At 59.1% G+C, this 27,200-nt stretch overlaps 2 protein-coding genes across 21 annotated transcripts; both read left to right on the forward strand.

Annotated features, from left to right (window-relative positions):
• Window positions 1–2,131: 2,131 nt before the first annotated feature.
• LAMB2 (laminin subunit beta 2) lies at window positions 2,132–14,171 on the forward strand. The gene is made up of 33 exons (XM_066245579.1): window positions 2,132–2,194; window positions 2,277–2,362; window positions 2,480–2,652; window positions 2,735–2,870; window positions 2,951–3,024; window positions 3,438–3,626; window positions 3,719–3,782; window positions 4,019–4,221; window positions 4,317–4,437; window positions 4,774–4,962; window positions 5,151–5,330; window positions 5,449–5,561; window positions 5,841–5,920; window positions 6,003–6,135; window positions 6,307–6,465; window positions 6,543–6,670; window positions 8,862–8,994; window positions 9,170–9,362; window positions 9,439–9,582; window positions 9,799–10,030; window positions 10,114–10,277; window positions 10,359–10,583; window positions 10,671–10,888; window positions 11,005–11,101; window positions 11,190–11,562; window positions 11,658–11,842; window positions 11,930–12,171; window positions 12,251–12,599; window positions 12,914–13,121; window positions 13,199–13,340; window positions 13,422–13,598; window positions 13,687–13,846; window positions 13,925–14,171. Exons 2-33 carry the CDS (start codon window positions 2,278–2,280, stop codon window positions 14,059–14,061), a joined length of 5,406 nt encoding a protein of 1,801 aa, XP_066101676.1. The 5' UTR covers window positions 2,132–2,194; window position 2,277; the 3' UTR covers window positions 14,062–14,171.
• A 136-nt stretch (window positions 14,172–14,307) lies between these two features.
• Window positions 14,308–26,228, forward strand: USP19 (ubiquitin specific peptidase 19). Of its 20 annotated transcripts, none has more exons than XR_010727334.1 (27): window positions 14,308–14,503; window positions 15,907–16,169; window positions 16,390–16,428; window positions 16,540–16,668; window positions 16,753–16,886; window positions 16,965–17,267; window positions 17,389–17,611; window positions 17,736–17,892; window positions 17,983–18,054; window positions 18,169–18,284; window positions 18,387–18,607; window positions 18,691–18,886; window positions 18,969–19,102; window positions 19,215–19,373; window positions 19,455–19,565; window positions 20,005–20,115; window positions 20,195–20,296; window positions 21,022–21,162; window positions 21,250–21,368; window positions 21,547–21,684; window positions 21,777–22,096; window positions 22,197–22,307; window positions 22,387–22,603; window positions 22,682–22,834; window positions 22,932–23,088; window positions 23,174–23,352; window positions 25,764–26,228. XR_010727334.1 is itself a non-coding variant. In XM_066245597.1 (27 exons), exons 2-27 carry the CDS (start codon window positions 16,043–16,045, stop codon window positions 25,878–25,880), a joined length of 3,984 nt encoding a protein of 1,327 aa, XP_066101694.1. In that variant the 5' UTR covers window positions 14,308–14,503; window positions 15,907–16,042; the 3' UTR covers window positions 25,881–26,228. The 20 variants fall into 20 exon arrangements, 19 of the variants coding, with proteins under 19 accessions (XP_066101694.1, XP_066101696.1, XP_066101692.1 ...); XM_066245597.1 differs by having other exon boundaries at window positions 18,393–18,607; window positions 22,932–23,092; XM_066245599.1 differs by having other exon boundaries at window positions 17,389–17,605; window positions 18,393–18,607; window positions 22,932–23,092.
• The last annotated feature ends 972 nt before the right edge of the window (window positions 26,229–27,200 follow it).

The raw sequence follows: 27,200 nt of genomic DNA on the forward strand, positions 1-27,200 counted from the left end.
GCCAAGGTTCCACTGGAGCAGTTTGCCGGGGCACTGAGGATGGCTCTGTGGCCTCTGCCTCAGGCGCTAGAATGGCTCTGGTTGCAGCAGAGCGACACCCCAAGATGGGCAGAGCATCGCCCCCTGGTGGGCATGCGGGGGGGGGGATCCTGGTCGGGTGCATGCGGGAGTCTGTCTGACTGCCTCCCCGTTTCCAGCTTCGGAAAAATACAAAGGCTTCTGGAACTGAGTGAAGTGGGGTGTAGGCTGGGACTAGGCTCTACTGGGCTACAGGAGGGTCTCAGTTCTGAAACTCCCTGCCCCCCAAGAACCTTGGGCAGCAATGTGTTTGGGGGTAGGTGGGGCGGGGTTTCAGGTGCAGCCCTGCTCCAGGAGTTGCAGGGGCGACACATATAGTCTGATGGCCATGGTGCAAGGTGCAGGAGAGAGGGTGCAGCGGACCAGAGCTGCCTGGAGGGTGCGTGGCTGGGCTGTGGTGGGGTGGGAGTGGGGGAGTCAGAGTCAGATGGGAAGGTCAGAGTCAGAACAAGGATGGTGTGCGAGGGTCAGGGCTGGGTCCCGGTCAGGTCCAGGTTCATCTAGGGATCAGGTCTGGAGTCAGACTTCAGAACTGGAGATCAAACAGAGGTTAGGGTTAGAGCTTATTTAGAGATGGGGTCAGAGTTCAGGGTCATGACAGATGGGGAGAGAGTCAGAGGTTAGGATGCGAGTTCAGAGCCTGGCTCAGATGACTGATCCCCAGGGTTGGAGCGCCGCCTGGTGCAGAATGAGCAGACACTGAGCAAGAAGATGGCCGCCCTGAGGGCCCTGGAGCATGTGCAGCTGTGGGCCAGTGTGCATGCCACCTGCTGACTGCTCTCTCTGTGGATGCCAAAAAGAGGGGCTTTGGAATGGCCTGGGTGACTCAGAGGGACACCAGAGGGACCCAGGAATCTCCTGACCTTGAGGGACTACAGATCCCACTGAGCGCCCGCTGACTCTCGCTGACCCTCCTGTGACCCCGTGAGACCCTCCAGTGGCTCTCTGAACTTGAACCAGAGAGATCATGTAAAATTCCTTGAGCCCATCTAGTGCTCCTGACCCCATTAAGTCCTTATCTCGGTGACGTAAAAGTCTGAGTCACCTTTAGTATCCCTGAGCCCTTCAGGTTGACTATGTAACCCCCAAGGTGACTGGAGACCCCTATTCCAGATAACTGGAGTAACTACCAGTGACCCCTGAAAGTTCGGCAGATCGACCTCCTGCCCAAACTCTCTTTGTGAAGGCTAGAGAGTCCCCTGAAGAGCCCCAGCTTTCCTCCCTGGGCCCACAGCTCTGGGTACAGCACCCGGTCCCTCAGAGCCAGCCCGACCTGGCCCTGCAGACCCGAAGTTTTGGTCCCAGCCTTGGTCCCTGGAGCCTGGGTGGGGCGCGAGCTCACAGGCAGCGCATTCCAGCCCGGACTCCAGCGCTCCCGGCAGGCCAGAAGGTCCGGAGTGGATAAATAGCCATAAGACCTGGATCCACTCACTGCTTCTCCCGTTGGTCTCCTGTCAGCCGCCCAGCTCCGTTTGCATACCAGGAAACAGACTGTACTTCTTGTGCCTACTTGCTTTAGTGACTAAGGGCGACAGTCACTATGCCTCGGGCAGGAGGTGGCCTTTCTCCCTCTCTCCCCACCTTGTCCTGTCTTTCTGGCTGGTGTCCTAAAGCTTTCTACATTCCCTGAATAGGGAGCTTGACCCCTCTGAATGTGTTCTCTCACTCTCTGCTGATGATGGAGCCCCATGTCTGAACGCCTAGTTGCTGGTGACTTCCATGACACTGAAAACAAAGGCTAGGTTCCCTGGGCTGTTTGAAATCTCAAAGATCAGACTCCTAGCCTTTGCACATGCCATGGCCCCCATTTGGTACCTGCCACCCCTTAACTATGGTGGCCTAAAGTCCCAAACCGCTTACCTTTCCCTTGCGCTGCAGAGGTTGGGGCACAATAAAGATTTGCAACTGAACTGACCTGGGTCTGGTTTCTAGAGTGAGGGTCTTTTTTAGAGGGGGAAGAGGACCTGTGCATGCTCTTGTGCTTCTACCCCTGATCCACTCCGTGCTTTCCTTCCTGCCGTGGTTCCTAACTTTGCTCAAAGTCGCCAGATTCCCAGCCAAGTGGAGGGACCCGCCGGACTGAGGACAGTGGGGACTCAGCCAAGAACCCACAAGGGCAGGGTCAACGCAGCACCTCAAGGGAGGAGGCGGGTGGGCACGGGCCCCAGACCTCTCATCCCGATTCCCCTCCTCTTTAGGATGGAGTGGGCCGCAGGGCAACGAGGGAGGGACCCGCAGGGACAGCCTGGGCCCTGGGAGCTCCGTGTGGGCCTGCTGCTGAGTGGTGAGAGGGCCCAGCAGAGGCCTGGGGGTTTGGGGATGTGATGGTGGGTCCCGGGGCAGCTGGCCCCGGGGCTGTGGGGTGGGAATGCCCTGGAACCGACTGAGCCACTGTTCCCAGTGCTGGCCGCCTCCCTGGCCCAGGCCCCAGCCCCGGATATGCCAGGCTGTTCTCGGGGAAGCTGCTACCCTGCCACTGGGGACCTGCTGGTGGGCCGAGCTGACAGACTGACCGCCTCATCTACCTGTGGCTTGCATGGCCCCCAGCCTTACTGTATCGTCAGTCACCTGCAGGTGCTGCTGGGGGGTGGGCTGGGAGGGTTAGTGTGGCGCTGGCACTGGCTTAGGCCCTGACCCTGACCCTAACCTGACCTAGGATGAGAAGAAATGTTTTCTGTGTGACTCCCGGCGCCCCTTCTCTGCTAGAGACAACCCAACCAGCCATCGCATTCAGAATGTAGTCACCAGCTTTGCGCCACAACGCCGGGCAGCCTGGTGGCAGTCAGAGAACGGTGAGGCCAGGGGCGGGGCACAGGATGAGCCGGCTGCCCACTTGTTGCCTCAAGTCCCTGACCTCCGCGTCCTGCCCCAGGTGTCTCTGTGGTCACCATCCAGCTGGACTTGGAGGCTGAGTTCCATTTCACACACCTCATTATGACTTTCAAGGTGCCAGCATGTCTGGGAGCCTGCTTGACCTTTCTGCTTGGCCCCCCATTTCCCCTGAACAGGGTCCCAGCTCCTGACCCCAGTCCCCCTGAGCTCATAGGCTGTGCTCTTGCCGTGTGGGAGGCGCCATCTTCTCCCACATCTTCCACTGCCTCCCACCTCCATGCCTGTGCACAGGCCTCCCTCATCCCAGCCTGGCTCAAGCCCTGCCTCCCTGGGCCCCATGATCCCTGAGCCTGCCCGCTGGAGGTGGCTTCCTTCCCTGATCTCCCTGATCGTTGCTTGGCTTCCATGGGTCACCCCCACTTGTCTGTGAACTGCTTGAAGGCAGGCCCCAGCTGGGCACAGCTCTTGCTGGGCCTGCATTGGACTTGGGTCCTGGTGCCCTCTGATCAGCTCTGCCTCCCACTCAGACATTTCGCCCTGCCGCCATGCTGGTGGAGCGCTCAGCAGACTTTGGACGCACCTGGCATGTGTACCGATATTTCTCCTATGACTGTGGGGCTGACTTCCCAGGAGTCCCACTGGCCCCCCCACGGCATTGGGATGATGTTGTCTGTGAGTCCCGCTACTCAGAGATCGAGCCGTCCACTGAAGGCGAGGTGAGGCTTGGGATATGGGTTTGGTGCGGGAAGTGGGGACAATGGACCCGAGGGCAGAGGCCCGCATCTCTACAGAGCCCCTTCCCTTCCAGGTCATCTATCGCGTACTGGACCCTGCCATTCCTATCCCAAATCCCTATAGCCCACGGATCCAGAGTGAGTGTTCTACCCCATGGGCCTGACAAAGTCCCAGCATCCAACTGGTGACTATTTGGGGCCTTGGTAGCTATTTTGAGTGCTTCCTAGGACAGGTGCCAAGTCCAATTTAGCTCATATAGCAGTAGACAGGAGGTCTCCCAAGGTGACCTTGGCAACTGCAGCCCCTGGGTGGGTCTGGGCAGGAACAGCCTGCCTGGCCACCTGGTCCCCAACCCTTCCCCCCTCCTCCCCAGACCTACTAAAGATCACCAACCTAAGGGTGAACTTGACACGGCTACACACACTGGGGGACAACTTGCTTGATCCACGACGGGAGATCCGAGAGAAGTACTATTATGCCCTTTATGAGCTGGTTGTGCGTGGCAACTGCTTCTGCTATGGACACGCCTCACAGTGTGCACCTGCCCCGGGAGCACCAACCCACGCGGAAGGCATGGTGAGGGGCTTCAGCTGGCTGGAGTAGGACTGGGGGCAAGGGTAGGGGTAGGCATGGCTGGACAGTGCTGACCACATACCTGCCCACCCTCCTAGGTCCATGGGGCCTGCGTTTGCAAACACAATACTCGTGGCCTCAACTGTGAGCAGTGTCAAGATTTCTATCATGATCTTCCCTGGCATCCAGCCGAGGATGGCCACAGCCATGCCTGCAAGAGTGAGTGAACTCTTGCAGCCCTAGAACTCCGTGGCCTGGCTGTGCCCGGGCTAGAACCTAGAGCTTGGATGGTCAAACCACAAACACTCAGGCTGTGGTGTCCAAAGGGTATCCAGGCCTTGATGTCCCTGAGAACTCCCTCAACCCTCCTTGACAATTTGCTCTGGGTAGAGACCCAGTATGGTTCTGAAGCCTTAAAGTTCCTGAGCCTCCATTCACAAATTCTGGCCTGTGGCAGGGGCCTGAGGTAGCGCTAGAGACCCCTGTGCCCCTTAACCTTGGGACATGGTCCTCTCTAAGAGGCCCTTGTCCTGCCTTTTCTTCCCCTCCCCCAAGAGTGCGAGTGCCATGGGCACACCCACAGCTGCCACTTTGACATGGCCATGTACCTGGCATCTGGCAATGTGAGTGGAGGTGTGTGTGACGGATGTCAGCACAACACAGCTGGGCACCACTGTGAGCTCTGTCGACCCTTCTTCTACCGCGACCCAGCCAAGGGCCTGCGGGACCCAGCCGTGTGCCGTGGTGAGGCTGGAACCGGGAAAGGGAAGGCTGAGCCCAGGTGGGAGCCCGAGAGCTAGACCCAGGTTGCAGGGATTGGGGTGGAGAGCACAAGGCAGAGCCAGACTGGGAATCTAGGGGGGCGGGCTGGGAAGATGACTGGTGCTGGGCAAGTTGGGGTGGGGTAACCTTGCACCTGTTTTTGCCCTCAGCCTGTGACTGTGACCCCATGGGTTCCCAAGATGGTGGCCGCTGTGATCCTCACGATGACCCTGCGCTTGGGCTGGTCTCGGGCCAGTGTCGTTGCAAAGAACATGTGATGGGCTCTCGCTGCCAGCAGTGCCGTGATGGTTACTTTGGGCTCAGTGCCAGTGACCCTGTAGGCTGCCAGCGTATGTGCTTCCTGCCCTCACTCCAGCTTACCTACCTCTTGACCTCTTGCTCTGGACCCCACTGAACACAAGCACTCCACAGCTCCCCAAAGTGCTGATGGGTCTCCTTTATCCGCAGGGTGTCAGTGTGACGCACGGGGCACAGTACCTGGGGGCACCCCTTGTGACCCCAACAGTGGAACCTGTTTCTGCAAGCGCCTAGTGACCGGACAAGGCTGCAACCGCTGCCTGGTGCGCCTGGCTGGGGCTGAGGTCCTGGGGTCCAGCATTTGTCCTTAGAGCGCAAGGCAAGGGGGTGGTGTCCACGCCCCACTGAGTGGGTGCCGAGAGCTTAAGGACCAGTCCTGGTTCAGAGGCAGGTCTGGGAGGCCAAGGGTGGAAGCAGTTTTCACCAAGGGGTGGTAGAGGCCATCAACAGATTCCCTGCTGGGGGGAGAGTGGGTCTCTTCTGGCCCCCAGCTGGGGGGAGAGGGGGTCTGTTCCGGCCCCCAGCAGTCTCTTCTCTCCCAGCCTGGCCACTGGGGCCTGAGCCACGACCTGCTAGGCTGCCGTCCGTGTGACTGTGACGTGGGTGGTGCCTTGGACCCCCAGTGAGTGCTGAGTAGGGGGCTCCAGGAGGGGTGGGGGGAGGTCCTGGGCAAGATACTGGTCTCCAATAACTGCACTCCGCAGATGCAATGAAGCCACGGGTCAGTGCCACTGCCGCCAGCACATGGTGGGGCGACGCTGTGATCAGGTGCAGCCTGGCTACTTCCGGCCCTTCCTTGACCACCTAACATGGGAGGCTGAAGACACCCGAGGCCAGGTAGAGGGTCACTGGTGGACAGCAGGGCATGGAGCGGCGCCTTGTGTGGGGAAGGCATCCAGCCTTGCGCAGGGCGGGGCTGCCGCTGGAGAGCGGGGGTTTGGGGGTATGCTGTGGTGGAAGAGGTGGAGGCTTGCCTGAGCCCCCACCCACGGCCTCCTCTCCTCCCAGGAGCTTGATGTGGTGGAGCGCCTGGCCACCCCCAGGGAAACTCCAACCTGGACAGGCACAGGCTTTGTTCGGCTGCGGGAAGGTCAGGCACTGGAGTTCCTGGTGACCTCTGTGCCAAGAGCCATGGACTACGATGTGCTGCTGCGCTTGGAGCCCCAGGTCAGACCCTGTGACGCCTAACCCAGAGCTGACCCTCCGGGTGTGGGAGCAGCTCCTTCAGCCTCCCGTTCCCCCAGGTTCCTGAACAGTGGGCGGAGGTAGAGCTGACCGTGCAGCGCCCAGGGTCTGTGTCTGCCCGCAGCCCATGTGGGCACGTGTTGCCCAAGGATGACCACATCTCAGGGACTCTGCAACCAGACGCCAGGTGAGGGCACTAACGGCAGCACCGACAATGATGAGGATTGTGGGCCAGCCCTAAGCTCCCTGAAGGGTACTTGGAAAACACCCCACCTCTCATTTATTTGTCTCTTCCTTCAAGTGCCTCCCCCTGAGTATTGTTTGCCAGGTACTGTTGGGCATGACACCAGCAGAGGAAGGAAGTAGATGGAACAAGGCCTGCTCTCTAAGGGGTCTAAGTTCCAGAGGCCAAGGTCGCAGTTAATGGGAAACCGCTATAGAGAATGCCCATGGTGGGAGGCAGGGCATCAGAGCACTGAGCAGTGATGTGACTGGTATGATTACTGTTTGATTATATTGTGGGTAGTGTTTGTTTCATGAGTCTTCTTTCATCCCTTTACTTCTCTTTACACATTTTATCACGTAGTCAAACATGCATACACAGAAGCAGAGAGAATAGCATAATGAGCTTGGCTGTACCCACGGTAGGCATTTTGACAACTGTGACTTGTGTGTAACAAAGATCCCTCTAGTTGCTGAGTGGAGAATAGACTTAAAGGGGCCAAGGTGAAAACTGGGAGATCGACTGGAGGCTACTGAGTGGGATAAGTGACAGTGGGTTGGACAGAGGTGTAGAGTAGAGGTGGCAAGAAGAGGAAGTTTCCAGAAGGTTCCTGAGGGCAGAGCCAATGGCTTAAACATGTAAGAAAGGGATAGAAAGTGGAGGCCTGACCTGTGGTGGCACAGTGGATAAAGTGTCGACCTGGAAATGCTGAGGTCGCCGGTTCAAAACCCTGGGCTTGCCTGGTCAAGGCACATATGGGAGTTGATGCTTCCAGCTCCTCCCCCCTGTCTCTCTCCTCTCTCTCCGTCTTTCTCTCTCTCCTGTCTAAAATGAATAAATAAAAAATAAAAAAAATAAAAAAAAAGAAAGGGATAGAAAGTGGAAAGGTGAAGCTAGGGTTTTTGGTTTGGGCATCTGATTGGGGATGAGGTTCCTTACTGAGGTGGAGACACAGGGAGGAGCAGTTCTGAGATGCTCAGACGTGGGAAGGAGGCCAGCGGGCGATCGGATTTCTTTGTCAGGAACTCCTGGGAGGGCTCCAGTTAGAGATATACATTTGGGACTCATCACTAGAGAGGTGATTCTAGGTGAAACAACCAGAGAGAGGAAGGAAGACCAGAACCAAGCTTTGGGGTACTCTAGGATCAGGCCAGTAGAGAAGGAGGAGGTGGGGAGCAGCGGGGAAATTGAGAGTGTGGACAGGGCCCCAGAGAGGAGGCGAGTGTCCTGGGAAGAAAGGGGCACTGGTCTCATTGCGTGCTCCTGATGCTGGAGCAGATAAGACAGACAAGTGGCTGCTGGGTCAGCTGCATGGAGGTCAAGGGAGTTTGTTCTTTTTTTTTTTACTGAAGATTTTCTTATTTTATTTATTTATTTTTATTTATTCATTTTAGAGAGGAGGGAGGGGGGAGAGAGAGAGAGAGAGAAAGGGGGGAGGAGCAGGAAGCATCAACTCCCATATGTGCCTTGACCAGACAAGTGCAGGGTTTTGAACCGGCGACCTCAGTGTTCCCAGGTCAACGCTTTATCCACTGCGCCACCAGAGGTCAGGCGGGAGTTTGTTCTTAACACAGCCGTCTCTATGGCATGTTGGGGCAGAAGCTCTACTGGAGTGGGGGCAGTGGTTACAGTCAAATTCCAGGAGTTTGTTGGGCAGGAGAACAAAGGCAGACATCAGCTAGGGGAAACTCAAATGATCGAGGGGAGATTTTTCCAAGGGGGTATAAAAGAACCCTCATATGGTTTGCAGGCTGCTGGGAATGACCTAGGAGAGGGGGATTAGGGGGCAGGTGGTGCAGTCTTGCTGAAGAGGAGCAGGGCTTGGGGGTTGGAGGTCAAAGTCAGAGGAGGTTTGAAGAGGTCATTGAGGAAAAATTGACAAGGATTTGTGCCACGGAAGTGCTGTGGGATTGCAAGGTTGTATGGAGTGCTTTTAGCGAGACTGATCTGCACAGGTGTGGGGTCCCAGTGAGGGAGGTGAGTGGGGTCCCGGTGAGGGAGGTGGGTGGGAGTCTTCTGTACAGATTCTCTGGGCTGTCCAGCTGTCTTTTGGCCTGAATGATGGTTTGGTTCCCATGTGTGGGGTAGGGGAGGCCCAGGAGGGTGGGTACAGAAACCCTGGGTGACTCCCATGCCTATCTGCCCCTCCCCCCAGGTTCATGGTGCTTCCCAGACCTGTCTGCCTTGAGCCTGGAGTTTCCTACAAGCTTCAGCTGAAGCTGTTGAGAACAGGGGGAAGTGCCCAGCCTGGGACCCCCTACTCTGGACCCAGCCTGCTCATTGACTCGGTGAACAGTCCCCTCTCCTCACACCAACCAAGATGGCGGGGCCTATGGGATGGGACTCTTGGATAGGAGGCTTCCGTGACAGAGAGGCAGGCCAGTGGCGGTGCTGAGCTGGGTAATCCGGCAGCACTGATCCAGCCCAGGGCAGAACCTCATTCCTCTCTGCTCCTCTCTTCAGCTGGTGCTGTTGCCGCGTGTCCTAGTGCTTGAGATGTTCAGTGGGGGTGACGCGGCCGCCCTGGAACGCCGTGCCACCTTTGAACGCTACCGCTGCCACGAGGAGGGTCTGGTGCCCAGCAAGACCCCGCCCTCTGAGGCCTGCGCCCCCCTCCTCATTAGCCTGGCCGCCCTGCTCTACAATGGTGCCCTGCGTGAGTGTCTGGGATGTGGGTTGGTGGGGTGGTGTGCAGGCCCAGCCTGACTTGGCTCTGCACCCGCTCCTCCCAGCCTGTCAGTGTGACCCCCAGGGCTCGCTGAGTTCTGAGTGCCACCCTCACGGTGGCCAGTGCCTGTGCAAGCCTGCCGTGGTGGGGCGCCGCTGTGAACTCTGTGCCCCTGGCTACTACGGCTTTGGCCCCACTGGCTGTCAAGGTACTTCCCCTCCCCCTCTTCCTTCCCTCCCACTGCCATTCAGCCTCCAACTTCTGGCTCTTCTTCTATTCTTCTTCCTTCCTGTAACTCGGTATCGGAACCCATACTCTCAGCCCCGAGTCACCTGCCATTCCCCGCCATTCCGACCTCCCCACCCTGACCCCACCCGGATCCTCCGTCAGCCCCTGCCCTGCTCAGCCTCTGCCTTGCCTGCAGCCTGCCAGTGCAGCCCCGAGGGCTCGCTCAGCAGCCTGTGCGAAGGGGTCAGCGGGCAGTGCCCCTGCCGAGCCGGTGCCTTTGGGCTCCGCTGCGACCGCTGCCAGCGTGGCCAGTGGGGATTCCCCAGCTGCCGGCCTTGTGTCTGCAACGGCCACGCAGACGAATGTGACAGCCACACGGGCGCTTGCCTGGGCTGCCGTGACCACACAGGGGGTGAGCGCTGTGAAAGGTGAGCCCTGGGCAGCTCTGAGTGGGCTGGTAGGGGGGCCGGCTACTCAGGGATGACATGTCTCTTCCTGCCCCTCAACGCAGGTGCATTGCTGGCTTCCACGGGGACCCTCGGCTGCCATATGGGGGCCAGTGCCGGCCCTGTCCCTGCCCTGAAGGCCCTGGGAGCCGGCGGCACTTTGCTACTTCCTGCCATCGGGATGGGTACTCCCAGCAGATCATGTGCCACTGCAGGGCAGGCTACACGGGTGAGTGGGTAAGGTACAGGCGTGGGCTGAGGGTGAGGCAGCTGGGCCGAACACTCATACCTTCCACCTGACTGTGGGCAGGGCTGCGGTGCGAAGCTTGTGCCCCTGGGCACTTTGGGGACCCATCAAGGCCAGGTGGCCAGTGCCAACCGTGTGAATGCAGTGGAAACATTGATCCCACGGACCCTGATGCCTGTGATCCCCATACGGGGCAATGCCTGCGCTGCTTACACCACACAGAGGGGCCACACTGTGCCCACTGCAAGCCCGGCTTCCATGGGCAGGCTGTCCGACAAAGCTGTCACCGTGAGTGTGAGATGGGAGGGGATGGCTGGGGTGAGTGTCCATTGCTTGGGCTCCCCTTGACTAGTATGCTCATCCTGTCTGGCACAGGCTGCACCTGCAACGTACTAGGCACAGATCCCCAGCAGTGCCCATCCTCTGACCAATGCAACTGTGACCCAAGCAGTGGGCAGTGCCCATGCCTCCCAAATGTCCAGGGCCTTAGCTGTGACCGTTGTGCCCCCAACTTCTGGAATCTTACCAGTGGCCGTGGTTGCCAGCCGTGTGCCTGCCATCCACATCGAGCCAGAGGACCCACCTGCAACGAGGTATGGGACCTTCCTATAGATCCCTGGGTAGATGGGACCGGGACCAGCTGACTTCCTCCAGCTCAAGGGCTCAGCCTATGATTGAAGCTCTGGTCTCTGCTTTATTCCCACTACAGTTCACAGGGCAGTGCCACTGCCATGCCGGATTTGGTGGGCAGACCTGTGCTGAGTGCCAGGAGCTTCACTGGGGAGACCCTGGGTTGCAGTGCCGTGGTGAGCAAGCCCGGGGGGCCAGGGTGGGTGGGGGACTTCCCAGGATGCCCCACTAATACCTAACTCTGCGGTCTGCACTTTCTTGCAGCCTGTGATTGCGACCCTCGTGGGATAGACACACCTCAGTGTCATCGCTCCACAGGCCACTGCAGCTGCCGCCCAGGCGTATCTGGAGTACGCTGTGACCAGTGTGCCCGTGGCTTCACTGGTGTCTTTCCTGCCTGCCACCCCTGCCATGCATGCTTCGGTGACTGGGACCGAGTGGTGCAGGACTTGGCTGCCCGTACACGGCGCCTGGAGCAGAGGGTGCAGGAGCTGCAGCAGACGGGCGTGCTGGGTGCCTTTGAGAGTAGCTTCTGGCGCATACAGGAGAAGCTGGGCACTGTGCAGGGGATTGTGCGTGCCCGTAACACCTCAGCTGCCTCCACTGCACAGCTTGTGGAGGCCACAGAGGAGCTGCGGTGCGGATGGGCCTCAGATATGTGGTGGGAAGGGGCAGTGGCCCAGCGGACTGGGGCTAAAGTCACTACAAATACCTCCCTCCCCTCTGACACAGGCGTCAGATTGGGGAGGCCACTGAGCGTCTGACCCAGCTGGAGGCAGAGCTGACCGCTGTGCAGGATGAGAACTTTAATGCCAACCATGCACTAAGCAGCTTGGAGAGAGACGGGCTTGCACTTAATCTCACACTGCGGCAGCTTGACCAGCATCTGGACCTCCTGAAGCATTCCAACTTCCTGGGTAAGTTGGTGGCCAACTATGCAGGTTGGCCAACTATGCAGGGCCAGGGTCGATCTTCTACTGACTGCCCGTCTCTGCCCAACTTAGGTGCCTATGACAGCATCCGCCACGCGCATGGCCTGTCTGCAGAGGCAGAACGTCGTGCCAATACATCAGCCCTGACAGTGCCCAGCCCTGTGAGCAACTCAGCTAACACTCGGCACCGGACAGAGGTGCTGATGGGTGCCCAGAAGGAGGACTTTCACCGCAAGCACATGGCCAACCAGCAGGCACTGGGAGAGCTCTCCACCCTAGCTCACAGCCTGAGCCTGACAGGCATAAATGAACTGGTGAGTCATAAACATGAGGTGGGACATGTGGGGACAGCTGCTCCTTCCACAGGGCCCTGACTTGTTCTGTGCCTGGCAGGTGTGTGGGGCCCCAGGGGACGCACCCTGCGCTACAAGCCCCTGTGGAGGTGCTGGCTGTCGGGACGAGGATGGGCAGCCCCGCTGCGGAGGCCTCAGCTGCAGTGGGGCAGTAGCCATGGCAGACCTGGCGCTGGGTCGAGCCCGGCACACACAGACAGAACTGCAGCGGGCACTGGCAGAAGGTGGTGGCATCCTCAGCCAGGTGGCAGAGACTCGTCGGCAGGCAGGCGAGGCACAACAGCGAGCCCAGGAGGCCCTGGACAAAGCTAATGCTTCCAGGGGACAGGTGGAGCAGGCCAACCAGGAACTGCGGGAACTCATCCAGAGTGTGAAGGACTTCCTGAGCCGTGAGCCTCCCATGTGGCCCAGGCCATGTGGTTGTTTCCCTTGTCTGTGTCCCTGGGTTCATACTTGTGTCAGGTCCTGTATTGGACCTCTGCTTATGACCCATGTCTGGCCCCTGAGCCCTTGCCCATTTGTGGTCTTCTAGTCCATGACCCTGAGTCTGTGCCCCACATATAGTTCCTGTCCTTATGGTTACATCCTTATGCTTATTAGCCAACCCACATTCCATGAGCAGTCCCTGAGTCCATATCCCAAGATTGTGTCCACATACTGATGCTGGGAATGTGTCTCTAATCCCTTGACTGTGTTCTCATAGAGGAAGGGGCTGATCCCGATAGCATTGAGGTGGTGGCCACAAGGGTGCTACAGCTCTCCATCCCAGCATCACCTGAGCAGATCCAGCACCTGGCTAGCGAGATTGCAGAGCGAGTCCGGAGCCTGGCAGATGTGGACACAATCCTAGCACGCACTGTGGGAGATGTGCATCGGGCAGAACGGCTACTACAAGATGCACAGCGGGCACGGTCTGACCCCAACCCTGACCCTCATCCTTGGCACTTAGTCCTGATACTTGCAGGCCATGATTCTCTCTCTTTCCCAGGAGCCGGGCTGAAGGTGAGAAACAGAAGGCAGAGACAGTACAGGCGGCGCTGGAGGAAGCCCAGCGGGCACAGGGTGCTGCTCATGGTGCTATCCAGGGGGCAGCGGTTGACACACGTGACACAGAACAGACCCTGCACCAGGTGTGGTCTCTGGAATATCAATGGGACAAGGTTATGGGCATGCTTCATTGGCCCGTTTAACCCTGGGCCCACCCATGGCAGGTGCAGGAGAGGATGACAGGTGCAGAGCAAGCACTGAGCTCTGCGGGCGAGCGGGCTCAGCAACTGGATGGTCTCCTGGAGGCTCTGAAATTGAAACGAGCAGGAAATAGCCTGGCAGCCTCTAGTGCTGAAGAAACAGCAAGCAATGCCCAGGGTCGTGCCAGGGAGGCTGAGAAGGTAGACTGAGGCAGAACCAACTAAAGGGGGTGATAGTCGGGGCTGGGTCTCCACTGGGCCACAGTGACCCTGCCCTCTATATTCCCAGATACTGGAGGGCCCACTAGGCGACCAATATCAAACAGTGAAGGCCCTGGCTGAGCGCAAGACCCAAGGTGTTTTGGCCGCGCAGGCGCGGGCAGAGCAACTGCGGGATGAGGCTCGGGGCTTGTTACAGGCGGCTCAGGACAAGCTGCAGCGGCTGCAAGGTAAGGGTGGGGTCCGGTGGACACCAGAGATGTGGGCTTCGGGAATAGAATCCTTGAGCTGAGACCTGCCTCTCTTAGAGCTGGAGGGCACCTATGAGCAGAACGAGCGAGCATTGGAAGGTAAAGCGGCCCAGCTGGATGGGCTGGAGGCCAGGATGCGCAGCGTACTTCAAGACATCAACTTGCAGGTCCAGATCTACAACACCTGCCAGTGACCCCTGCCCGAGCCCACCCCCGTCTCCAGCCCCATCCCGCACGAGTTACTGCCTATGCACGGAACGGTTCCCAACCGGGCAAGGCCCCAATAAACCGGCGTGAATCCCTACTTTGTTGTCTGGACTCTGATTTGTGGAGGGCGGGGTCTCTGGGCGGAACGTCAAGGCTGACACCAGCAGGGCACCGGAGCCCCGCCTCCTCATTTTGGGCCGCCCCGGAGCTGCCTGTCGCCGCGTGCCCGCCGGAAGTGCGTCATCGCCTCGGCTTTCAGCCACCTGGGGTCGTAACTAGAAGTAGAAACAAAACAAGCAGCCGAGGCGGTAGCGGGGGCGCCGGGACGGGGGAGGGGCGCGCCGGAACCGGAACCGACCTGACGCCGGAACCGGAACCGAGAGCGAGTTGCCAGGGCCCGAAGAGGCCTGGCGGCGACGGTCTCGCTCGGTGAGTGGGGCGGGCAGCTACTCGCCTGTTTGGCCGGGGCGGAGAGGCCGGGAAGCGGCCCAGGCGGCCTGTCCAAGGTCACGGGCCGTGCCAGCCCCCGCCCCTCGAGCCCCGGGGCATGCCGGGCCTACCGATGCAGGTGGGGCAGTGTGCTACGCCGGTGGCGGGCCTCCCTCCTCTGAAAGGGCTGGCGGCGAGCGAGGTCGGCTTCCTGGAGGAGGCGGTGGCGGGCCCAGGGTTCGGAGGCTGGAGCTGGGTTGCAGCCCGGCCTGGGCGCTGGCCTGCGGTCAGTAACCCGGCACGGCCCTATTAGGCCGGCATGGGGAGGGACGCGACCTTCGGCTGGGGCCTAGGTGCAAAGAGGAGAAAGCTGTCCGCTCTGCCTCTGGGCCTGTCGTCATTAAAGATCCAGCCAACTAGTCACACTTCTGACCCGTAGAAGGATACCTGCCCCACATCCACCCTAGGAAACAGAGCTAGTGACTGTCCTACTATCTCAGGCCCCGCTTGAGGCAGCCAGGGGTCCTAGATACATAGTTCATCCCCATGCTTTTCTCAGTTTGGAGAACTTTATTTTGGATGGAGAAACTGCCCTGAATTCACTGGGGGTCTGTGGGAAACGGGGTGGAAGGCCTCTGGCTTAGCTGGTGAGTGGACCTGAGAAGAAAGGGGATGGTATCAGTTTCAGTCCAAACTGTGTGCCCACCCTGCTGTGGCTGTAGGGCAAGGTGGCTGTTGAAAGGGTAATGTGACATCTGGATACCCTTTTCACCCAGCTTTTTCAGTCCCTTCTGCTTGGGACAGCGGCTGGAGAGAGTAATCTCTCCTGGGATTTAGGGGAAGAAATGCAAGCCATGTATGGGAGCAGGTTTACAAGAGAGTGGGAGCTGGCAGGTGAGGCGCCTTAGCCTCAGAACCTTGCCTGGGCAGTGGTAGCACCTGTCTGGGTCCGTTTTTAGCCACAGAGCCTGGTCCTCCTGCTGCTTGTCTCTTCCTGTCTTGCCTTCCTCCTCCACCTCCTACTTCTCGGGTGGTGACTAAGCAGCCAGTGAGAGTGAGGAAAAGTGAGCACCCTATGGGCTGGAGCCATGGCTCCTTTCCAGATTGGTAGAGGAATCTGGTCCCAGGACATGGCTGCCTTGACCTGGTGTCTCCTCCTCATTGACGCTTCCATCTTCGCCATTCTGTATAGCAGCCACGTATGGGGCTCAGCCCGAAGTAGTTGCTGCTACTTGCATTATTTATTCCCCCTTCAGAATAGTCTCAGAGTGCCCAGGACTACGTCAAATGGTAGAGGGATGTTGTTTTGTAGGGTTAGGAGTATCCCAGGTTGCTGAGCTCTGGCTGTAACTGAAGAACAGGTAGGTGGGCCCTGGTAGTGATCCCTGGTCCCTTGTTGTTAGGCTGTTGGTTCCTTGCTAGAGAATTTGGCCACAAAGAGTTGCCAAGATAGCTGGGCCAAGAAGAAAGCGCCGTAGCCCTGACCCAGACGCTGTTGCCGACTCTGGGGCACTCTGGCTGTCGACCAAGCGGCTCAAGATGTCTGGCGGGGCTAGTGCTACAGGCCCAAGAAGAGGGCCCCCAGGACTGGAGGAGGCCACCAGTAAGAAGAAGCAGAAGGATCGAGCAAACCAGGAGAACAAGGATGGAGATCCTAGGAGAGGTGGTAATGGCATTCCTCGAGTGCTTGTGGGCATCTCCTCCCTCCCTGTTGCTCTTCTTTCTGTCCTGGTCTGATGCTGAGAGAAGGGCCCAAGGCAAGCTGGTTAGAGCCTCAGCTTTGAGGTTGGGGTACTTGGCTGAGATCCTAAAAATAGTGTTTGGTGGGGTGTGGGGTCTTGGAGGCTGCCTCCTCCTCATCCTTTACCTATTCCCTTTGTTGTCAGGGTCAGTGTCCACTCCTCGGGAGGAACAGACCAAAGACGGTGAGTAATGAGCAGGCCTTTTGCGTGCTATAGTGCTAGTGGGAAAGCGGGCACAGGAGGTATAGTCCTCATCTGGAGACCCTCACGGTCTTACTGTCTCTGTCCCTACAGAGTTGTTGCTTGATTGGAGGCAGAGTGCAGATGAAGTGATTGTCAAGCTGCGTGTAGGAGCGGGTCCCCTGCAGCTGGAGGAGGTGAATGCTGCTTTCACGAACACAGACTGTGTGGTGCGGCTTCCAGGTACGTCCTTCCCGCCTGAGCCCAGCAGTATATTGAGTCCCCTGATGTGCCCCATCCCAGCTCACTGCCTCACTCTATCTCCAGATGGTCGGCAGTGGGGTGGTGTTTTCTATGCTGAGATAGAAGGTTTTAGCGCCAAAGTGCAGGCTCGTAAAGGTGGCCTCCTGCAGCTGGCACTGCCCAAGAAGGTGCCTATGCTCACATGGCCCTCTCTCCTGGTAAGTTGCAGAGCAGAGCAGGGTAGGGTCGGGATACCCAATGTCATTGACAGGGCCTGATTGCTGTGTCTTTGGCAGAAGAAACCTCTGGGGACGCAGGAGTTGGTGCCAGGGCTGAAGTGCCAGGAGAATGGGCAGGAGTCGTCTCCCATTGCCCTGGAGCCGGGCCCTGAGCCCCGCCGGGCCAAGCAGGAGGCCCGGAACCAGAAGCGGGCCCAGGGCCGTGGTGAGGTAGGGGCGGGGACTGGCCCTGGGGCCCAAGCGGGGCCCAGTGCCAAGAGGGCTGTGCATCTCCGAAGAGGGCCAGAAGGAGAAGGGTCCAGAGATGGCCCTGGACCCCAGGGCGATGCCCCCATCTTCCTGGCTGAGCCAACCAGCCAGGTGAGCGTACAGTGCCTGTGTGGGAGTTGGGAGGTGGAGGCAGGGTGTGGACTGCAGTGGGGGGGAGGCACCTGCCAGGCTAGCCCAGGATTGATCTTGCTCACAATCTCGCTGTGAATAGGCTGAGGCTGAGGAACAGCTCCGGGTACCACCATTGAACCCCCAGACCGGCCTCCTGGGCTCAGAGGAGAATCTAGCACTTTTGTCAGGAGAGAAGCCAGTGTCCCCCAGGAATGACCCAGTCTCTCCAGCCATGACCCGAAGCAGAGACCTTGAGAAAGGTGACCGTTCCAAAGAGGAGATGGCGCTGGCAGCAGATGCTGCGTCCTTGGTGGATGGTAAAGGTGGGGCTGGCAGTGGGTAGGCAGAACCCGATGTTGGGCTGCAGGGTGGGTGGGTGGGTAGGGAGTAGACTAGAAACAGGTGGGAACCTGTCCTGGGTGGTGCTGAGCGGTGGTCTCAACGTAGAGCCCGAGTCCATGGTGAGCCTGCCGTTTGTCAAGAACGACTCCTATGAGAAGGGGCCTGACTCGGTGGTGGTGCACGTGTACGTGAAGGAAATCTGCAGGGACATCTCTCGAGTGCTTTTCCGCGAGCAGGACTTCACCCTGATCTTCCAGACCAGGTGGGTGGGTGGCAGGAGAGTGGCCAGACAGTGTGCTTCAGGCAGGACAGTGTTTCATGCTCTTCCTCCTGCCCTGCCATGCCTCAACAGGGACGGGAACTTCCTGAGACTGCACCCGGGCTGCGGGCCCCATACCATCTTCCGTTGGCAGGTGAAGCTCAGGTGGGTGGTGCCCAGCCCCACCACTGTGCCTGTCCCACTCTGGGCTCCGTCTCCTGGCGTATCTTGCCACACACCCATTCCACCTAAGTTCCTAAGTCCAGCTTTTTCCTGCAGGAACCTGATTGAGCCAGAGCAGTGTACCTTCTGCTTCACAGCTTCTCGCATTGACATTTGCCTCCGGAAGCGGCAGAGTCAACGCTGGGGGGGGCTGGAGGCCCCAGCTACACGAGGTCTGCACACGAGCTCCCTTCATTGCCCGGCCCACATGACCAGGACCTTCATCCCTTGCCACCTGCTGCTAACCACCAGCCCCCTCATTCCCCCTTTTTAAGGTGCAGTGGGTGGTGCAAAGGTTGCCGTGCCGACAGGCCCAACCCCTCTGGATTCAACGCCACCGGGAGGTGCCCCACACCCCCTGACGGTCCAGGAGGAAGCCCGGGCTGTGGAGAAGGAGAAACCGAAGACTCGATCTGAGGACACAGGCCTGGACGGTGTGGCAGCTCGTACCCCCATGGAACATGTCGCCCCAAAGCCAGAACCTCACTTGGCCTCAGTGAGACTCCTGGGGTCGGGAGGGCCAGGGATGGAGGGTGGAGAGCCGCAGGGCTGCTGTCTCATGCCCCTCTTGCTCCACAGCCCAAGCCCACATGCATGGTGCCTCCAATGCCCCACAGCCCTGTGAGTGGAGACAGTGTGGAGGAAGAAGAAGAGGAAGAGAAGAAGGTGTGTCTGCCAGGATTCACTGGCCTTGTCAATCTAGGCAACACCTGCTTCATGAATAGCGTCATTCAATCTCTGTCCAACACTCGGGAGCTCCGGGACTTCTTCCATGGTGAGAGCAGAGCCAGGAGCCCTGGGTTGTGGGCACGGGGTGTTTTCCCCTGCTCATACTTCTGTTTGCCTGCTGTCCCTAGACCGCTCCTTTGAGGCCGAAATCAACTATAACAACCCACTGGGGACAGGTGGGCGTCTAGCCATCGGCTTTGCCGTGCTGCTCCGGGCACTGTGGAAAGGCACCCACCATGCCTTCCAGCCTTCCAAGTTAAAGGTGATCTGTGGCCACTTCCTCCCTTGACTGGAGAGAATGGGGAGGGCTGGTCAGCTGGTTGCGTGGTTGCGTGCAGGGACTCTGTGCTCACACATTTGATCCCTGCATCTAGGCCATTGTGGCGAGCAAGGCCAGCCAGTTCACGGGCTTTGCGCAGCATGATGCCCAGGAGTTCATGGCTTTTCTGCTGGATGGGCTGCATGAGGACCTGAACCGCATTCAGAATAAGCCCTACACGGAGACCGTGGACTCCGATGGCCGGCCCGACGAGGTCAGCAGAGGGGCAGAGGTGGCACATCTCGTGCATATCCCAGTGCCACCTCTCCTTGGTCCTCACCTCTTTTCCCCTCAGGTGGTGGCTGAGGAAGCATGGCAGAGACACAAGATGAGGAATGACTCTTTCATCGTGGACCTGTTCCAGGGCCAGTACAAGTCAAAGCTGGTGTGCCCCATGTGCGCCAAGGTATGTTGTGCTCCCCTAGAAAGAGACCCCTCCTTCGGCCTTGCCAGCCTGGTCAGATGGAAGTCAGAGGCATGTGCACCTCTAGGTGCTGCAGGGCAAGGGCCGGGCGGGGCAGCTGAGGGCAGGCCTTGGACTTCTGTGTGGGCTGCAGAGGTTGGCAGGTTAGGTTTCCTGGCTGAGGTGAACGTGAGGTTTGAGCTCAAAGACAGCCCGTAAGGGGAGGCAGCGGGGTGGGGGAGATCGAAAAGGCTCATGGGAGGCCACGGAGGGGCACACTGATAAGGTGACTAGACTAGGTAGGGTGTCAAGTGCCAGAAAGAGGGACTATTCTCTTTTGGTGGCCCTCCTGGGCTGTACAATGTCCTGAGAGTTTGCTGGCTGGCTGTGTGGCCCCGAGAGCCATTTGATGGCCTGCGCAGTGCCCCCTGTGCATCCGCAGGTCTCCATCACGTTTGACCCGTTCCTCTACCTGCCGGTGCCCTTGCCACAGAAGCAGAAGGTTCTGCCCGTCTTCTATTTTGCCCGGGAGCCCCACAGTAAGCCCATCAAGGTGAGGAGTAAGCTCCTACTGCCGGGGTGTCCTTGAGATCCTGGCCTGCCCACCCCATAGACTGCTCTCTCTGCCACAGTTCCTGGTGAGCATCAGCAAAGAGAACTCCAGTGCGAGCGAGGTGTTGGACTCCCTCTCCCAGAGTGTCCATGTGAAGCCCGAGAACCTGCGTCTGGCCGAGGCATGTCTGTCCTTCCCCCAGCTCTTAAGACTGTGGATTGTGTTCTTATAGCCCCAGACACCGGTGGGCGGTCACTGGCACCTGTACCCGGACACATGAGTGTGCACGTGACCGCATCAGAAGGGGTGGTGTGTTACTGGTTGAGGCCCAGTGGAAAGCAGGCGTCTGGGCTGTGCAGCACAGGGGCCTGTTCCCAGCCGCTGTCAGGGTTCACTGCCTCTTTGGCGGTGTCCTCCAACTGCTTTTCCCTTTGCAAACAAGGGAAGTGCGGGACTGGCCTTCCACCAGCTATAGTTCTTCCATCGGCTGCTCCTGCATATTGTCCCAGCTTTGTGTGCTGGTCTTCTCCAAAGGTCCCTAGTTTCCCGTGTGGCCGTGCTCTTTTCCTGAGAGGGCTGGGGGTAGGGAGGCACCTCCTTGGATGGGGCCGTCGGTGGTAACCACGGTGCAGTCTCAGCACAGCCCCTCTGAATGAGAGCACAGTAGAGACCCCCAGTGTGGAGGGCTGGTGTCGTTGACACCTGCTCCAGTCCTGGTCTGTCAGCATCTCTGAAGCACCAGGCTGCTTAGCTCAGTGGGCGCTAAAGCTGGTGCTAGTGGGGCCTCTGCTTCTATTGGGCCACAGTTCCCACCCCTCCCCCCACAGACCCTGGATCAGAGCCAGGCCTTCTCCCTGTCCTCTGGGAAGGGCTCGTCATATAGAATCTGTGTGTTCTCTGTCTCAGGTGATTAAGAATCGTTTCCATCGTGTGTTCTTGCCCTCCCACTCCCTGGACACTGTGTCCCCATCGGACATACTCCTCTGCTTTGAGCTGTTGTCCCCAGAGCTGGCTAAGGAGCGGGTGGTGGTGCTCGAGGTGCAGCAGGTAAGTCAAGGCCAACCTGATGCCACAGGGTCTGGGGGGGGCATTCCCACCTGGCCTGGCCTTGCTGAGCCAGACACCCCACCCTAGCGCCCCCAGGTGCCCAGCATTCCCATCTCCAAGTGCGCAGCCTGCCAACGGAAGCAACAGTCCGAGGATGAGAAGCTGAAACGCTGTACTCGGTGCTACCGCGTGGGCTACTGCAACCAGTGAGGACCCCCACGGTCTGCCCCTCCCCTCCCGCCTGCCACCCACCTCCCTTCCGCATGTTTTAAGCCTTGGAAGAGGCAGAACTGGCGTTTTCCAGGGCCAGAGGCTAGCCCCTAGTGGAGAGCCAGAGGAGGCCCATGGAGCTAAGGCGCTGTTCTTCCCTCCCCTTCCCTCCAGGCTCTGCCAGAAAACCCACTGGCCTGACCACAAGGGCCTCTGCCGCCCTGAGAACATCGGTTACCCCTTCCTGGTCAGCGTACCTGCCTCACGCCTCACTTATGCTCGTCTTGCTCAGTTGCTAGAGGGCTATGCCCGGTAAGTGCCAAGTAATTGAATTAGGGTGGGGGGGGGCAGAAGTGCCATGTGGGCTCACCAGGATGTTTATTTGCTTTGCTGCCACTTACCAGGTATTCTGTGAGTGTATTCCAGCCTCCCTTCCAGCCTGGCCGCATGGCCTTGGAGTCTCAGGGCCCTGGGTGTACCTCATTGCACTCCACTAGCTCCCTGGAGGCTGGGGACAGCGAGAGGGAGCCCATCTCCATTCAGCCGCCTGAGCTCCAGCCGGTGACCCCTGTGGCTGAGGGGGACACAGTGGTCCCCCGGGCATGGGCAGCCCCTGATCGGGTCCCTGCGCCCAGCACCAGTGGAATTTCTCCTGAGATTCTGGCCAGTGGGCCCATTGAAGTTGGTTCCTTGCCAGCTGGTGAGAGGGTATCCCGGCCTGAAGGTGAGTCTGGTGAAGGTTCTGCGGCTAGGGGAATGGTGGTTGGGGGGAGCTTGTCCAAACTCTGCTGGGCAGGCGTTCTGATTATCATCTTCTCCTGCAGCTGCTGTGCCTGGGTACCAGCACCCGAGTGAGGCCATGAATTCCCACACACCCCAGTTCTTTATCTATAAAATTGACGCGTCTAACCGGGAGCAGCGGCTGGAGGATAAAGGTGTCTGCTGTGTGGGTGGGAGCTGTGGGCGGGCGGGTGGCAGCTCCCCACAGCTGACCCCTGGCCTGCCTGTCTCCAGGAGATACCCCGTTGGATCTGGGCGATGACTGCAGCCTGGCCCTCGTCTGGCGGAACAATGAGCGCCTACAGGAGTTCGTGTTGGTGGCCTCCAAGGAGCTGGAGTGTGCCGAGGACCTGGGTTCTGCTGGGGAGGCTGCCCGTGCTGGCCACTTCACTCTGGACCAGTGCCTCACCCTCTTCACGCGGCCCGAAGTGCTGGCGCCCGAGGAGGCTTGGTAAGGGTGGGGCAGCGGGCAGGTAGCGGGCAGAGTGGAGGGGAGACCTCGTCTTGACCCCATTTCTGTCCCCGGCAGGTACTGCCCGCAGTGCAAACAACACCGGGAGGCCTCCAAGCAGCTTCTGCTCTGGCGCCTGCCGAACGTGCTCATTGTGCAGCTTAAGCGCTTCTCCTTTCGCAGTTTTATTTGGCGTGACAAGATCAATGACTTGGTGGAGTTCCCTGTTCGGTGAGTGAAGGGCCCTGGTGACTGTAGGCGGGGCATGGGGGCCTAGCTGGGCATCCTGGGCACCTATTGGCTATCTCACCTCTGTTTGGGACCACAGGAACCTGGACCTGAGCAAATTCTGCATTGGTCAGAAAGAGGAGCAGTTGCCCAGCTACGACCTGTATGCTGTCATCAACCACTACGGAGGCATGATTGGTGGCCACTACACAGCCTGTGCACGCCTGCCCAATGACCGCAGCAGCCAGCGCAGTGACGTGGGTGAGGGCCTGCGCAGCCAGCAGGATCGGTGGTAGGGGCGGTGGTGCAGGCTATGCTCACGCTCTTCCCACCTTGCTGCAGGCTGGCGCTTGTTTGATGACAGCACGGTGACAACAGTAGACGAGAGCCAGGTTGTGACGCGTTACGCCTATGTCCTCTTCTACCGCCGGCGGAACTCTCCTGTGGAGAGGCCTCCCCGGGCAGGTACCTCTGAGCACCTCCCAGACATGGGCCCTGCAGCCGAGGCTGCTGCCAGCCAGGTGAGGCCTGGGGAGGTTCGCAGGCTAGTGGGGCCTGCCTCACAGATGCTTGGGGGGGGGGGGGGGCACAGCTTCCTCTTCTCCAGCCAGAGGCCCTGCAGCCTTGGGATTCATGAGTCACAGACAGGGTTCCCTTACATAAAACATTAGCCAGGAGTGTCCCCATGCTATAAGGACACTTAGGTGTACACACACCAACATGCTGCCATTGGCCGGCACATAAGCACCCACTTAGCACAGGCCAAGTATCTGCTCTGAACCTAAGTTACAGTGCCGTGAACAGACTGTCCCCGACAGCTTCCCAGCTTTCTTCTGCACGGTACCCACACGCCAGCCTATACGCCCTCACGTGTGACTGTCCCTTTGTTCTGAAGTGCATTCTGGACAAGGCCTGTCTAGGCTGCCATGGCCTAGGCTGGCTGTTGCCCTCTCTGAGGTGAGCATCTTCTGCCAAGCCTTCAGGGTCTTCTGTCTCTTACTTCCGTGCGGAGCCACATCTCTTTTCTGTACTTGTCTTGTTTTTGCTGTCCTCTCCTGCCCTGGGCCCTCTATACTCAGACTCAGAATCCCCTGCAGAAGACAGTGGTCAGGATCTGGATGTGGGTGAGAGGGCCAGGAGACGACTCAAGTTGGCAGCTCTACCCTCCATGAGCCAGTCCCGCTGTGGGAGGCCTGAGCTACAAACAGACTCACTTGCCCCAGCCTGTCATGGGAAGTTGCGTGTTGATTGGGAATCATCTTGAGGCCAAAATGCTGTCAAGATTTGTCTCCCCTGGTGCTCTAGTTTGACAGCCCTGAAAATGGCCCACTTGGCTCCCACTTACTTACCTCCCTGCTACTTCACCTGGGATGGAGGGGTGTATAGCCAGTGCTGTGTCCAGGGGTCTCAGGGAACAGGGTCCCCCTCTCTGGTTGCTGATGGCCGTTTCCACACACTGTAGGCTTCCCCGGGGGTCTCAGACAAAGGGTCCCCCCTACCTGCCCCCCCCTCTGGGTGCTGATGGCCGTTTCCACACACTGTAGGCTTCCCGGGGGTCTCGGACAAAGGGTCCCCCCTACCCGCCCCCCCCCCCCGGGTGCTGATGGCCGTTTCCGCACACTGTAGGCTTCCCGGGGGTCTCAGGGACAAAGGGTCCCCCCTACCTGCCCCCTCTCTGGGTGCTGATGGCCGTTTCCACACACTGTAGGCTTCCCGGGGGTCTCGGACAAAGGGTCCCCCCTACCTGCCCCCTCTCTGGTTGCTGATGGCCGTTTCCACACACCGTAGGCTTTCCGGGGGTCTCAGGGACAAAGGGTCCCCCCTACCTGCCCCCTCTCTGGGTGCTGATGGCCCTTTCCACACACTGTAGGCTTCCTGGGGGTCTCGGGGACAAAGGGTCTCCCCTACCCGCCCTCTCTCTGGGTGCTGATGGCCATTTCCACACACTGTAGGCTTCCCGGGGGTCTCAGGGACAAAGGGTCTCCCCTACCCCCCCCCTCTCTGGGTGCTGATGGCCATTTCCACACACTGTAGGCTTCCTGGGGGTCTCAGGGACAAAGGGTCTCCCCTACCCGCCCTCCCTCTCTGGGTGCTGATGGCCATTTCCACACACTGTAGGCTTTCCGGGGGTCTCAGGGACAAAGGGTCCCCCCTACCTGCCCCCTCTCTGGGTGCTGATGGCCGTTTCCACACACTGTAGGCTTCCCGGGGGTCTCGGGGACACAGGGTCCCCCTATCTGGCCCCCCCCACCTGGGTGCTGATGGCCGTTTCCGCACACCGTAGGCTTCCCGGATTTGGCAGGAGCTGGAGGCGGAGGAGGAGCCAGTACCCGAGGGGCCTGCGCCCCTGGGACCCTGGGGGCCCCAAGACTGGGTGGGCCCCCCGCCACGTGGCCCTACCACAGCTGATGAGGGCTGCCTCCGGTACTTTGTTCTGGGCACCGTGGCAGCTTTGGTGGCCCTCGTGCTCAACGTGTTCTATCCTCTGGTATCCCAGAGTCGCTGGAGATGAGCTCGCCCGCAGGCAGTTGCTGTGAGCTGGTCTGCCTGCCCACCCGCCAGGCATGCCGCCCTCTGTGGGGGACCAAGTCTGGGCTTGGGCCTCAGTGTGTGCACCTGGAGGGAGAAGGGGGCCTGTGGCTCCTGCAGGGGCAGAGCATCCTAGGGTGGGTATCCATCCAGCCGTCTGTCATTCATCCCGCTGCTCTGACCCTCGGCCTGGGGCTTAGCCCTGCCCGAGCATCTTACTGTATTTAAAGTGTTAATAAAGTGAGACTGTTCAGGCCTAATCTTGTCTCTCTGTCTCAATGCCACTGCTGTCTGCGCCTGCCTTGGGGCCCTCCCTTGGGTGCCAGAGCTCCAAGCCAGCACCCCTGGGATGCCAGGCGGCATGCTGGGCAGCCCCCAACCCTGTCCTCATATTCTGTTACAGGGACTAGGCCCTGGCCCGGCCCCCGAGGTGGCCCCCACGCGGACAGCCCCTGAACGCTTCGCCCCCCCTGTGGACTGCCCAGCCCCCACCTACAGCAACATGGAGGAGGTCGATTAGCAGGTCCCTGGCTGGTCGGGGGGTTGGGCTTTGGGATACCCCATAGAGGGCCAGCTCTTTGCCGCTTCTCCTCTAACCCGGAGGACACTGGCTTCATCAGTGGGGAGTTGGTGGGTATGATGAGGGTGGGAACCTCACAGGGTGGGACCTCTTGTCAGCCTGAACCCCCAGCCAGCGGGCCTTGGCTTCTCCAGCCGCCCTCAGTGCTGCGTGATCTGATTCTCAGTTGTACCTTCAATTCTTTCTGACTTGCATTATAAACATAATTTTATTCTAATTTTTTTTTTTTGCATTTGGAAGTGATTGCTGCTGTTTAAATATATTTTAAAAATAAATGATAAATAAGCAAACTTACTGACTGGTCTACCAGGTGCTGCGGCCACCTCCCTTTTCCATCATTGATGTGTGTTTGTGTGTGTGTGTTAAAGACCCTAACAGCGCCCTGGTCTGAGGAGAGATAGTAGGTCTCCATGTCAGGCCTTGTGGGTCATGAAGGCCCCTCTGCCAACAACTTTCTGGGGTCTCCCTGCTGCCCTCTGATCCCGCTAGTCCTGGGTCTCCTGTGGAGGTGGCTGTAGTTAGCACCACTGTCAGTACCTCTGATGCCGGGCGGAGGAGTGCGGCATGCGGCTCCAGAAGCAGCTGATGGGTCACGGGGACTGGAGAACAAGCGGTATTGGGGGAATCGCCCTCCTTTCCCGTTCTTAGGTCTGTCTTTGCTAGTTTGAGTACCATCTGGATTCCTCAAGGAAGAACACAGCAGGAAAAAATCTGTGGGGAAGGAGATCTGGCTCCAAAAAGAGGACAGGCATAAAGGATGAAAGCTAATCTTGGCCGACTTCCTGTGGGAGGGACAAAGGGAGGCTGTTTCTTCCCTGGAGTTCCTGAGCCCTTGGCGCCTAGCACCTGCCCTAGGCTGTTCACCCACAGTCGGTCTGCAAGCTTGTCCAGCCTGAGAGCCTTTGTGACCTGGTACTCGTAGAGGAAGAGCAAATCTTGTGAGGAACCTCCTTGCATCTCTTCATGGCTGATGCTGCCCCTTCCCTCCTCAACGATTGGAGAGGGAGAGGGAGAACAAAGGTACTTGTGAGGCAGGTGTTAAGATACACCAGAAAGAGTAAGGCAGGCAGAGGTGGGCCAGGGTTCCGGCAGTCCTGTTGGTCCATCCCCACCCCAAGCCTGTGAAGCTCATTATGTGGGCCCTGTTGGTGGGATACTTCAGCCTCAGCTGGAGTTAAAGGTAGAGGAGAGGGAACTCCTAGAAGGAGCTGGTCTGTGACCAGTGTTGGCTTTTTCCCATAGGGACAACAACTCCGAGGG

Source organism: Saccopteryx bilineata, chromosome 10 (assembly GCF_036850765.1).
Source record: "Saccopteryx bilineata isolate mSacBil1 chromosome 10, mSacBil1_pri_phased_curated, whole genome shotgun sequence".
Classification (NCBI taxonomy): domain Eukaryota; kingdom Metazoa; phylum Chordata; class Mammalia; order Chiroptera; family Emballonuridae; genus Saccopteryx; species Saccopteryx bilineata.

Excerpts from the sequence above, each read along its gene's own strand:
- USP19 (XM_066245580.1), top strand. The coding sequence starts at position 16,043 with ATGTCTGGCGGGGCTAGTGCTACAGGCCCAAGAAGAGGGCCCCCAGGA. Across the intron at positions 21,369-21,546 it reads CGCGTGGGCTACTGCAACCA|GCTCTGCCAGAAAACCCACT; the intron begins GTGAGGACCCCC and ends CCTTCCCTCCAG. Across the intron at positions 22,097-22,196 it reads GAGGGTATCCCGGCCTGAAG|CTGCTGTGCCTGGGTACCAG; the intron begins GTGAGTCTGGTG and ends CTTCTCCTGCAG.
- LAMB2 (XM_066245579.1), top strand. The coding sequence starts at position 2,278 with ATGGAGTGGGCCGCAGGGCAACGAGGGAGGGACCCGCAGGGACAGCCT. Across the intron at positions 5,921-6,002 it reads GGTGGTGCCTTGGACCCCCA|ATGCAATGAAGCCACGGGTC; the intron begins GTGAGTGCTGAG and ends TGCACTCCGCAG. Across the intron at positions 11,102-11,189 it reads CCCTGGGTTGCAGTGCCGTG|CCTGTGATTGCGACCCTCGT; the intron begins GTGAGCAAGCCC and ends ACTTTCTTGCAG.